Raw genomic sequence first — 14,026 nt, 5'->3', positions numbered from 1 at the left:
TGTTGTGATGAAGCTGTTTCCAATAAAATGTACCTAGACCGTAATTTTATTTACCAATTTAGGACAGCCAGCAAGCCCTTCTAAACCTTTCTGAATAAAAAATGGAAACATCTGCCCTAAATATTTTTCAATTAAAGAATGTATAATTAAAAATCGATGGACATATTCAAGTTGTGAGTTTGACCATATAGTCATCAATGCACAGTTGTTTGCCAGTAGTCGGGTTTTTCTCTATACTGTCATGTTTATTTTTTTATTTGAGGAGAATCCATACTAATAATAAAAACAAAAAATATTTTGGTGCCCATTGATCCCACTCACCATGGAGCCCTATGAGGGGATGTACTACAGCATCATATAAGGTCACTGCTGCGATGCCAGGGTTTCATGAGCACTATACCCAAACACCAGTATCAGACATAATGTCCACTACACCCACTGAGGATGTCCTACGTTGGCACTCAGTTCACCCTGGCCCATATTGGACTAGCCGACTGATCTGGAGGGGGCACCCCAAGACCGCCCATCTACAGGAATGCAAGTCCAAAGTGGTGTGTTGGAGTTGGACCCCTCAACCACCAGGATCCTCTCTCCTCCCCTTTACGGGTCACTATGCACGACAAACACGCAGGTGGATGCAGTTCTTAGGTAATTCACTCGTAACTCACAATTAATACTTAGGTGTTCCGAAGCCATATTTCTGATTTGTCTCCAACTTAGTATATGCCATGGAGACTAATGTCACATTTTGTTTTTTAATGTCAACTATACGTATTAAAAACTGACAATACTGCAATTATTTATTGTCTTAATCACATGTTAATGTTAAACTCAATAAACTGATAAGTGATAGTTATCAAAACAATAACAGTACAGTATATTACTCATAATGGTTAGAGAATGTATTTCTTTATTTGGATACTCCTATTGTTAATATTTCCTGCTATGAACTAAATATATTTACATATATTTGGTAAAAATAAAGAGTTTCTAGAAATTTTAACATAAGAATTAAGACATTTTTAGAAATAATAGGCTAATTAAATAAGTTCAAAATTAGTTTGCACAAATACACGTGCAACATATTCCTGTCATTTTAAAGTAAATTGCCATATTTTATGTACAAGTAATAGTTATTATTAACTTCTAACAAACTTGTCCATGACGTGGCATATTTCAATGAAAATGTACTGGGTGATTTTATTAGCTGCAAAATTAAATTTTGAGGTGTTATAAGCAATTTTGTATCACATTTCTAAACTTCCACCAAAAACCTTTCCAAAATAGATGAAACTTTAAACTTCTAATAAATGAAAAATGGTCAAATTAATAGAAAAAAGTTGAAACTAGTAAAATGAGGATTTTGAATTTTCAAAAAATTAACAAAAACAAAAGTCAAGAAAACTGTATATAAAAAGCTAAAAATAATCACAAAAAGTGTGGTTCAAAACTTCAAATTTGACATGGAGGGATTTTATGTTTATAAAGAATAAAACAAACAAAGTAGTGAAAAAAATATTCATATGAATACACTGGCTAGAGCAAAAGAATGAAAAATAATGAGTTAGTTTATATTTTAAATCACTAGGTGGGCCTCACTTGGAATAGCATGTACAGTTTCGATCTTTCTAATAAAGAACATCGACTTACTGGAAATAATTTAAAAGGCTACTGGGATGATTCCATAAATTATGTTATGGGGATAGTTAAAAATTACTTATTTTCTACTGAGAAAAAAAAGAACAGTATAAAACGTCATTGAAGTTGATTTGGTAAAGGTATCTAGTTTCTGCCTACAGTATTTTGAACATAATTAGTGAATACACGTTTAATTAAATATGCCTGGGGACAGTTTACTTTATTGAACTGGAAAAGAAATGATGGCTATAATTTCAAACTTATTATGTTTATCTACATGAAATATGGCATGCTTTTAAAATTTAGAAGTCTACTGCACATACAATGTCTGTGAATTTTTCACATCAACCTAACATAGACGAAGAAGTTGGGCTGCCAATGACATTCATGTCAGGTATAAAAATATTTTTGCTTTTTGTAGAATTTGCATAGTGCAAAACCTCTGAAACATATCTACAGTTCAGTATCCCTGTATACTGTGCCAGGTACTTACTTTCCTCTACCAGAAATTGTTGCTAAATCATCTATGAAGGGTAAACAGAAATCAGTTACATAGTGCAATGCTGAATGGTATTCTATACAAGGTTGTGGAAAATGCACTTTGACCTCCATTTATCCTCATACAGATTTGAAAAGACCAGGCTCTAGTAATGACAGTTTTATTTTATAACAGGATGTTTGGCTTTTGTAACAAGCTGCCATCTGCAGAAGTGAACTTAAGTATTTTATAGGGTTTTAAGAAAAAAACATTGTTTAATAACTAATTTTTTAAATGCCACCACAGAAAGTTTGATCAATTGGAAAAGCCTTTACAATGTGGTAAATTTATGGTTAAATCAATATATTATGCAAGTAATAAAAAACTAATCCAGTGTTTTAAATTTTGCTTATAAAACAAGAAAATTGGTTTTCTTAACAAAACTGATTTTTATCATAAAATGTTTATTAATTACTTTGACTGGAAAGATGGGGCTAAATTTCTAAAGACATATGGATATATGGTCGATTTCAAGTTGTTTTATAAACAAGAAATTTAATGTAAAAAATATACTGCAGCTGAAAACCACCTACATTTAAAGAACTTTATTACTAACCATTAACCCTAATTAACATCTACTGCAGTGTTCTATTTATACTGGTACTACTCGTACTATCGGACTGACATTTAATACTTAACTGCACTAATAGTAATAATTATGCTATATATAATTGGTATTACTAAGCCTAATAACGTACAATGTCGAGCTTGAAAATTTGAAATAGCAGCTACAAGTAACAATACAAACGTGTTACTTTCGTTACAGCTTTAAGACTTACCAGCTACTTAGTGTACACTACTTTTCTACTTAGTATTTCTAATTTACTTTTACTAATGCTACTCATTTACAATGTTAGTGTTACGTTAGAACGGATGTTGTCTAATGTTAAGTAATTTGAAAATCTCTCAAGCCTGCAAAACACCAAAAAAGTCAAAGAAATAAAGTAAATCAAAACGTACGATTGGAAACAGATTGAAAAATAATCAAATATAACAAAGCTTTAGAAACCATTACAGCATACCTTTTCCTGCTCTGATATTGGCTCGTCATAATCGGTAGCCATTTTGTCAGAAGTACACGCCTTTGGAAAGCATCATGGGTATACAAATAAAGACCATCAGATGGAAGCACTAATGTTATTTAAAATATGCAACTTCTCAGTACAATATATTTTTTCTTGAGTGAGACATGTCATATGCCATAACATTTAAGGACAACGAAGGGCCTATTGGTCCACTGCAGTTGTCCCATTCACTAAACTTTATAAACAAGGAAAATACTTATATCTAGTCCTTATAATTTAAATATTTATGAAACATTTCCTTTTAAAAAATCTTAAATCTACTGCATCCACTACATGCGTAAGCAACTCATTTCGAAAATCAACTGCCTTATTAGAAAAAATAAAACTATATTTGTTGTTGCTGTTTTGTTATTAAGCTACACAAAGGGCTATGTGTGCTGTGCCCACCACACATAGAAACCCGATTTCTAGAGATGTAAGTTCACAGACAAACCATTGTGCCACACTGGGGCAACTGTCTTAGATGAGTACATCTTATACCCTTCCAAAATTTATATTTGTATCCCTTTATCCTACCATTGTTAGACTAAGTACGAAAACAAAACAAAACGATAATATGTTGACAATAACAATACCTCAACGAACTTTATTTTAATCAGGTATCCTCTAACCTTCGTATGACAGACTTTTCATCCCAGGTATCACTTTAGTAGTCTTCCTTTAAACCTTGCTAACAATTCAGTGTGCCTAATCCTTTAAAGCAGAGATCTATATACACTGAAATTATAGCTTCTTTAGGTCTATGTTCAATATTTCTGTAAATACTATTTAAATTATTATATATTACTTTCTTACACTTAATCAATTTAAGCTGAAAATGATCTGATGGGGATAATAACCACTACCTTCTTTCAAAGAGTAATTAATCATAACAAACTAATAATAACTGACAATTTTAGCCGTGCTTAACACTTTTAAAATATATGTGCATTGTGCAATGTTTCAGCTGTTAGTGTATAAACCAGAGACCACATTTTGGCTTATTATTATTATTATTCCTCAGGAAGCAAATGTTATCAATATTTTTATGAAAGCTGAATACTTTGGGGTAATAAAGTACATGATTGCATAGCATACTTGGTATTTTGGAGTTAATATCAAACTATCTCAAAATGATCCAATTTCAGAAAAAAAAAAGCTCATATAATCTGCATTTTGTGCTTCACAGTAAGTATTTTAGTGCCTTTTGTAGTTTTTGAATGTAATTATCCCTCCCAACATACACTTTGTGGTTTAGAAATGAAAATTACTAAAATGAACATAAGTATGATACGTTATCATTCTCAATAGTCCGACATTCAAAAGAAAGACAACAAACTTTTCAATAAATGTTGTACATAGTTTACACCTGTTTCAGCGATATCTGCTTCATTTAAAGTTTTCCTGAAGTTTATAAGGTAAGTGCACATATACTGTTACACATCAAATTTGGTCTACATCTTACAAGTTTCATTTGTACACGTATTTTAATGAGTAATAGATTGCTTACCATATTTTATTCTTGACAGTCTGAGGTCAGATATAGCCTAGCGGTTAGGACTCGCAATATGTGGTCGCGGTTTAGAACCTGTTACTGAATATTCTCGTCATTTCAGACGTAGAGACGTTAATGTGACAGTCAGTCCCATTATTTGTGGATAAAAGTGTAGCCTAAAAGTTCGCCATGAGTAGCGTTGACTAGCTGTCTTCCCTCTAGCCTATCACATAAAAATTACAGTCAACTAACGATTGAGTAGTTTTGATCGTTAGGCTGTTTGGGAAAACAAAGAGGTCACCTTTTCACTTGAAATTACTTGAAGAAAAGTACGAACTTCATTTCTATTATTCTTGTATACATGCACCTTTGTAAATTGCTTGATGGTGTAACACCTAATTTAATGTATTCTGTAAGTCTTGTTGTTAAGGCGCTCACAAGTTCAATCTTTTGTTTCGATATGACTTCATTTCTGACGAATTTAAATAACATTCACATGCTTTCTTTTCACCAATATGATACATGACGTCTTCAGGATCTACAGCTGTAGTACATTTGTTTTTGTTGTTTTCTTGTGATCTTGTATAGTCGTGATAGCAAAATCGGTGGTAATATACTTCTGTGGCAACAGCATCTCTTGTAATCTTGTTGTAATGTTGATTCTGTGGTGTGCTTTTATTAATATGAAGAGGTGTAGCAGGATCACTGATCTTTGCAGCTTGCAGTAGGTCCTCTTCACGACGGAGTATGTTTAAGCTGAAGGTGGGCTGTGTCATTTATTTTTAAGAAACGAATAATGCAAGTATTATCTCGTTTTTCATTGTTTGCTGAAGGAACTTGAGGAACATGGCTGCCATCATATTCTGCCCCGTTACCTTTCTTTTTTGCTTCGCTTTCACTTCATTCATTTATTGTAATGAAGAAGACGACACTTCTGTTGACTGTGATGACCTACAGAATGATGAACATAGTGGATATAATTAGGTGGATGTTAGTATTCAGTTGTCATAAGGGGCGTAGATCCTGGGGGGATGGAGGGTAAACATCCCCCCTTCATTTTAGGTGGGGGTATGGTGCATACAATCATCCCCTACAGTTTGGTCTGTTGAATTGTTTTATTGCATCACAAGCCTACAAATTGTGTGTTTGTTCTTGTGATTCTTGTGTTCTCACCAATCGAATTACATAATTAGGCCTAGATGTAGGCTTTTTCAGTAGCCGAAATGAACATCTTTAATATAGGCGAGCTTTTAAGCTTTTCGATCTAAGCGATAGTTCGTAAGTACCAGTCAGTAGGCCTAAGTACACATGCAAGTATTGTGGTAACAAGATTACTCTGTGACTGCATGTTTACAGCTTTCAGGTTCACGTAATCAGATATTACCAATTTGCAAATTGGACAGTCCACATAAATGGTTGCAAAAATCATCCCCTTCCCCCATCGGGTGTAAAAAATCTACGCCCCTGGAACTTGTCATAGTGATGATTTTGTTACATTGAAATTATTAACAAGGTAAGACTTTTTTAAAGCTATTATAATTTAATTTATACGTCTACATAAACAACTTTGAATCGTTTATTTTTTTAACTAAGGTTGTGATTAATTTACCAGTCATCCCAGTTCGAATCATGGATAATATATGTACGCTGTTTGTCAGTACTTTACCAATTGGATTTGTTGTTGTTGTTGTTTTGGAATTTCGCACAAAGCTACTCGAGGGCTATCTGTGCTAGCCGTCCCTAATTTTGCAGTGTAAGACTAGAGGGAAGGCAGCTAGTCATCACCACCCACCGCCAACTCTTGGGCTACTCTTTACCAACGAATAGTGGGATTGACCGTAACATTATACACCCCCACGGCTGGGAGGGCGAGCATGTTTAGCGCGACGCAGGCGCGAACCCGCGACCCTCGGATTACGAGTCGCACGCCTTACGCGCTAGGCCATGCCGGGCCCTTACCAATTGGAACAAAGATGTGGGTTTTATAAATAATTCATTAGCTAATTATGCTACATGTGAGACGGATATTGACTCCTAGCAGTGAAAGGATTAACAATGATATATTCATTGTGCTCTAATAGTAAGTCCTCTTGTGCTGTTACACGTAAAATTCAGCCAACAACTTACAAACTCCACTTGTACATGTATTTTGCACAAGTTGTAGGGTGATTAACATTCTTCGTCTTAAAAATCTGAAGCTAGATATGGCTTGGTAATTAGGGATCGCAATATATATAAGTTATATATGCTAAATGTGAGATATATATTGATTCCTAGCAACCCGAGTTTTAGTGTCATAAGTCCACAGACATTCCGTTGTACCACTGAGAGGCTGGGTTGAAAGGAAAATTCTTGCGTCCCACAGCCTAACTTACCCTGTGAATGTAGTGCATGGGTAATGTGATTCAGGAATGAGTGATGAAGATTTTACTTACATCCCAAATGCTCTTTAGTTCCTGATCTTTTCTTATTCCTACATTCCACTTATGTAAGAATAAAATGTCTTATTGCTGGTATAAACATAGATCGTACATGTTTTAAAACACGTCGAATTGGATAAGATTAGCATCTCAGATCTGACCATCTATTGATTGATAAACGTATTGAGCAATATTTAAAAAAAATTGTTTCATTACATATATTTTGGGCTGTAACTAATCTATCGCGGATCATTTGGGGCTCTAGGTTCGAAAGACAATCTTATGGAGTAGTGAAGTGTTTTGGTAATGCAGGCTGGAAGAAGGAAACTTGAATTTTATGAGTTTCATAAAATTTGTGTCCCGATGTATTGTGATTGAGGTTTTTCTCTTACCTTCATGGATATATATTTAAATATATATATATATACGCGTGTGTGTGATTCTAAACAGTTAGTACATTATTGTTTAATTCAGATTTATCTCTTGTTCTATGCGTCGTTATATTGAATGAAATATGAACACACATATATGGAATCGTATCCAACTCATTATTTTCATTTCAATTACATAGTTTTATGTTAAAGTATTATAAAGTAGCTTTTAAGAAAACAAATATACTGATTTTTTTAAGAACAACTGAATCAAAGAGTTTATAAATTGAGATGATGTCGCTTTTACTGACGATTTTAAAATCAGTATAATAAAAGCCATTAATAGTCCTTATCTTACATTTCCATTTCATATTGTGAGAATTAAAATATTATGATTTTGTATTAATAAACTATACGTTTATATTATACGTACTACCGCCTAAATCACATAACTTGAAATCTCTAAACAAGGACAAAAACAGATCAGCCACCATATTGTAGCAACTTTAAATTAAATTATTTTCGTATATGATTGTTGTTAAAGCGGGAAGATAATGATAAGACTACGGACAACCAACGATGAAATCCGGGGTTCAAGTTATTACGGAAAACACAGCAGGTAGCCCGATGTGGCTTTTCTCTGAAACAAGCAGCAGGACAAAATTATTTGTTTTTCAATACAAAATGTAGTTGCTGTAATTCAAATCAGATTTTTTTTCCTCGTGGTTAATTAAATGATTTAAATACATACAATAAAGGCAAATGAACTATTATTGAGAAGGACAATTGCCTACCAAAACAATAGACAACAAATTACAACGTTGATTAATTTATAACTTACATTTTAGTCAGTTGTACTGCGTCCTTCATATCCTGATTTTTATTGTTAATTAACCAATCCTTAACACCAATTACTTAATTTAAAACGTTATTTATCCCTGATGCTGTTAAAAATAATTTATGTTTCCGAAACAAAATAACTGTTATATAAAATAGCATAAAATAACTGCGCTCCATAATTACTTCCATAACTACCCCAAAGAGGTCCAGACCTGAGAAAAAAATCCCGTTAAGCCATATTTACGAGTAGTTTGTGACCCTTTTTATCTTGTTGAGGTTTTAGGTCTTGCTGATTTGAAGACCTGGGAGGGTCAGATGCACTTTAGACTTCTCCTTGACCCTTTGATGATGTTGGCTATTACTGCAGAAAAATATTATTCGTATTACTGCACGAGAATCAAGGGTTGTGTTAGGTTTTCCGTGTACGTATCCAAACTCGGATTACGAGTCGAACGCCTTAACCCACCTGGCCATGCCGGGCCACTCTTTTAAAGCTACACGAGGGCTATCTGTTCTAGCTGTCCCTAATTTAGCAGTGTAAGACTAGAGGGGAGGCAGCTAGTCACCGCTACCCACCGCCAACTCTTGGCCTACTCTTTTACCAACGAATAATCGGATTGACCGTCATATTATAACGCTCCCACAGCTGAAAGAGTGAGCATGTTTGGTGTGATGGATATTCGAACCCGCGACCCTCAAATTGCGAGTCAAATGCCATAACCACCAGGCCATGCCTGGGCTAGCTGTACATTCATTTGAGATTGTTGGTTGTAAATCGCTCACTGATAAACTTAATTTATACCCTAAAACTAATTCTCTATTGTTATCCAGACCCTCCACAACAAAAAAAAAAAAACTCCTGGAGATTGCCATGCATGGGTAATCAATCACCAGGACGCAATTTCTTCTCTTTGGTGTGTAAGATGGTGGCTAAGTTATATAGATAAGGCCACACCTGGGCTACTTCGAATATATCTGCAAGAATAAACATAAGAGAGAACGTTTGATCTGTTACGAAATTTATGTTGTTGTTATGTAAATAGAAAGAAATTCCAACGCAATGCATAACTATAAGACTGAGAAACTAGACAAAAACAAATTGATGATAAAATCGTAAGCGCCAATCTACGCCGGCTGTTTGTGCTAGTGACTACTCGTCGTAAAGTTCATAGTTCATTACCCGCCATGGCCAAGTAGTTAAGGCACGCGACTCGTAATCTGAGGGTCTAGGATTCGAATCTCCGTTACACCAAATACGCTCGCCCTTTCAGCAGTGGGGGTCATTATAATGTGATGGTAAATTTCATTAATCGTGGATAAAAGAGAAGCACCAGTTTAGTCTTACACTGCTCAATTAAAATGGGTAGCGCAGATAGCTCTCCTGAACTTTGCGCAAAATTAAAATCGTAATTCATTGAAAAAGTGTTTGTTTGTTTTTGAATTTCGCGCAAAGCTACACGAAAGCTATCTACACTAGCCGTCCCTAATTTCGCAGTGTAAGACTAGAGGGAAGGCAGCTAGTCTTCGCCACCCACCGCCAACTCTTGAGCTACTCTTTTACTAACGAATAGTGAAATTGACAGTTACATTATAACGGTCCCACGGCTTAAAGGGCGAGCATCTTTGGTGTGACGAGATTCGAACCTGCAACTCTCAGATTACGAGTCGAGTGCCTTAACCACCTGGCTGTGTCGAGCACGGAAAAAGTGTTCGGATTGTGCTGACATAAAGTGTAATGTTTTTATATAGTAAACGTGGTACCATTTATTGACAAAATTAATGTTTTTTTAAGAACTCCATTTTTAGTACTATATTTACAAATTACACCAATAAAGCTATAATCAAACCATCACATGCAGTCCTTGTAAAGGTCGTGATCTTGTTGTGAGTATGTTACTTTTATTTAAAACTGTGTTGTGTGATAAAGAAATAGTTATTTTCTAATTATTTGAATCTTGGATACTCAAAGTGTGAAATTTTTCTATGTCGTTTTGTTTCTCGTGCTACACAATAGATGGCGCTATATTTTTATTATTTTGGTGACATCATGGTAAGAGAGAAAAATGACGAATTTAATGGGATGTTGCAATGTTCAGTCAATCCCACTATTCGTTGGTAAAAGCATTGCCCAAGTGTTAGCAGTGGGTGGTGATGACTAGTTCCCTTCCCTTTAGTGTTACACTTCTAAATTAGGGACGGCTAGCGCAGATTGCCCTCGTGTAGCTTTGCTTCAGAATTAGATTAATTACAGTGAATTATGGAAGACGTGTAAAAGCTAATAAATTATTTTAACTAAAACTTTCAAGTACTAGACTTGTATTGATGTTTAATTTTTGTTCTTATCTCTAATAACAATAAAGTTATTTTTGGTATATTCATTTACGAAAACCCTGTGTAGTAGAAACTACCCTTAAGAATCACCCATTCCTTTTAGTGTTAACGTGCCTAAATTGTGATTATGAGAGTTCACGATCTAAGGATTGTGGCCATAAAAGCAATCTCTTCGCTATCGGGTTGTTGGTGCACAATAAGAATGTCAGTGTAATCCTACTATTCAGACAGACAGCGGTCGTTCATGAGTTGGCGGTGAGTCCTCTTGCCTCTCAGCTCAAAATTAAGAACGGCTGTATAACTTTGAACGGATACTTCGAAACAAAGAAAATCTCTCGTTTTTTCTCTCTCTATCGCCCAAGGGAAATTCCCATTTGAATAATTATTAAATATTTGCACATCGTGAAATACTCGCGTGAGTCACTATGACGACGGTAAGTTGTTTTCAGTAAGTCAACTACCTCCGTGTCAACTTTTGTTTCGTCAACTAGTTTATTACCTTAAAAGTATTTTCCATTCGCTACACTTTTTAATGAGCCACTTTGGTTATTCACACCATTCAACTGGTTCAAAAATGCTATTTTCTGTTTATACGACGTTCTTATTACATTAAGAACTGGGCAACAGACTGTGTTTACGTACTGCTGCACTCTATTCGATAAGTCCATCAAAGCGTTCAAAACAGCTTTTTTGTTTGTTTTTTTTATTTCGCGCAAAGCTATTCAAGGGCTATCTGCGCTAGCCGTCCCTAATTTAGCAGTGTAAGATTAGAGGGAAGGCAGCTAGTCATCACCACCCACCACCAACTCTTGGCCAACGAATAATGGGATTGACCGTCACATTAAAACGCCCCTACAGCTGAAAAGGCGAGCATTTTTGGTGCGACGGGGATGCGAACCCGCGACCCTCAGATTACGAGTCGCACGCCTTAACCCACCTGGCCGGGCCGAAAACAGCTTCTACGTTTTCGATATGTCCACATTGATGATGGACAAGCAGAATGTATTATTTCTACACCTTACAGTATTCAATATGCCCATTTTGTCGTTTTACAACAGATTGTATAACCAAATCTTTTGATATAATGGTTTGTAATGTTCATTTTGTGCTTTTTGTTTAGACGAATTATACAAGCTTTTTACTCACACACAAAAACAAAAACTCTTACAAAGTCACAAAGCGTATCCAGAGAAGTGTATTGTCATTTATTAACTTCCGTACGGGTTTCTTACTGAGGATTAAATACACGAGATACAGGGCGTTTGTTCATTCTTTGAAATAAGTGACCAGTGACCATGTCCAGAATTCTCTTAGAAAAGTGTAAACTACATCCAGTAGAGTTTGGCACGATCATTAGAACCAGTATTAACTCTTGTTGTAATCCATGACTTCACAGCTAAGTACTACAAGTCAACTGACACAAGCTCAATGAAATGGAAACCATCAACATGAATCACATAAGCTCAATTATTTTATTATCAGTGGGAATCTATCCAGTATATTTTCACGAGTATTAAGCCTAAATACTAAGGGTACTTATCTCATCATAGTGGTTAATACGATACGTATCTAAATACAAAAGTTTCTTTCAAAGTTTGATAGTAATTTGTTATCACTAGCATTATCTTATATAAGCAGGCTTGACGTGGCCAGATGGTTAGGGCTCTCGACTCGTAATCTGAGGGTCGCGAGTTCTAATTAACCGTCATATTATAACGCCCCCACGTCTGAAAGGGCGACCATGTTTAGTGCAACTGGGATTCGAACTCGCGATCCTCAGATTACGAGTAGAACCCCTTAACCCACCTGGCCATGCCGGGCCTACTCCTTTAATAAAGAGTGTAGTAAGTTCTAAGTGTGATTGCCAAAACTGTATAGAGTTAAACACGATAAGCAGCGAAACACTGACTTGGTAGTTGATGTAGTCATCAATGTACTCATTTGTATTGATTTAAATACCTGAAAAATACTTATACGAACACGTTTTACACTAGCAAACGCACGACGTTGGAATTATTCTAATAAATAACTGATCCATTTATCCTCGATATAAATGATTTTTTATTAATCTAAACAACAAATTATTCACATCTATAGAGATAGGGCTACTTAATGAAAGTAGATCAATGTTCTCAAGACCCTTACTTTTATTAAAATTGCGTGACCTTCAAAATATTTGCAGTATGTTCTATTATTTCTTACATAATTAATATGTACGTGACACAGTTTACTAATCACTTGATATAAAAAGGTAACTATTACAGATAAAAATTTAGTAAGTACTGTTTTGTGTTCATTTCGCACACTCTAAAATAACTTGTAAAACACTACGGTGCGTGTTTATTTAGGAAACGTATTGCATAGTGTAAGTCCTAGCCCAGGCTATTTTCTCATGTAAATGTGTTACTGTTTTTGAGACGTTAAAGTTAGTAAATCTGCACGGATCCTGCGTCACGGTTAGTAACTAATTAATATGCAAATGTTTGGTTAGAATCATCTATCTATAAAGGTCTAACTTAGACTCGTTCCACTCGAAGCTTTAGAAAGGAAGTTTGTTATTCCACTTGAGAAATGAAGCATTTAATAATGTATTACCTCCTTCAAAACTTCTTTCACCTTTAACGTTCGGATTTTTTCCACCAGGACTCATACGTGACGGGAAAAGCATTTTTTTTTAGGACCTGTTTCTACCCAGGCTGTTTGTGTTTGTATACGTTTAATAACGGTCATATGTGTTGGCCATGCTCCATTTTCACTTCTCACATACACGAATAATCGAAATAACTTCTTCTAATTTATAGCTAGACGTATCTATCGTTCAGTATACATCGGAATCTCCAAATTTTATATCATGTGTAAATTAGCACTGCGGAATTGTATCATTCAGTTCGCGAGACGTCGTATGTCACGCGGGTTTTTATTTACTAATAAATTGTGTCTCTGTGAGAGTTAACATAAACTGACAAGTTCTGTTCTCTGTGTGGAATAACACGAACTGATTAAACGCGTGCCTCTGTGTGAGGACATTTTGGATAAATCGTGTATTATTTATGTATGTGATATTGCTAATAGATATGCCACCAGTCCCCATGTATGTTACATTTAAGATATATATTGCGTGTTTGAGTGTGTAACAACGCTAATAATAAGTCATGTATCTTTGTGTGACAACGCTAACTGATAAATCTCATACATATGTGTGTCATACTGTTAACTGATAAGTCGCGTGCCTGTGTGTTATTGCTAGCTGATTACTGATATACCTGCGTGCTGATATTAGCCGATAAGTCGCGTGCCTGTGTGTTATTACTAGCTTATAAGTCGTGTGT

The 14,026-nt window shown here is 35.2% G+C and overlaps 1 protein-coding gene across 1 annotated transcript in view; it reads right to left on the bottom strand.

The window, feature by feature from the left end:
- cpa (F-actin-capping protein subunit alpha) overlaps window positions 1-3,324 on the bottom strand; it is a 34,732-nt gene extending 31,408 nt beyond the window's left edge. Inside the window, exon 1 of the mRNA XM_076457338.1 lies at window positions 3,199-3,324. Coding sequence (XP_076313453.1) covers window positions 3,199-3,240 — 42 coding nt within the window. The 5' untranslated portion in view covers window positions 3,241-3,324. The remainder of the gene's footprint in view (window positions 1-3,198) is intronic.
- Between the last annotated feature and the right edge of the window lie 10,702 nt (window positions 3,325-14,026).

This window comes from Tachypleus tridentatus, chromosome 9 (genome assembly GCF_004210375.1).
Source record: "Tachypleus tridentatus isolate NWPU-2018 chromosome 9, ASM421037v1, whole genome shotgun sequence".
Lineage (NCBI taxonomy): Eukaryota > Metazoa > Arthropoda > Merostomata > Xiphosura > Limulidae > Tachypleus > Tachypleus tridentatus.
The sequence above is the reverse complement of the archived record's forward strand: the minus strand, read 5'-3'. Positions and strand labels throughout refer to the sequence as shown.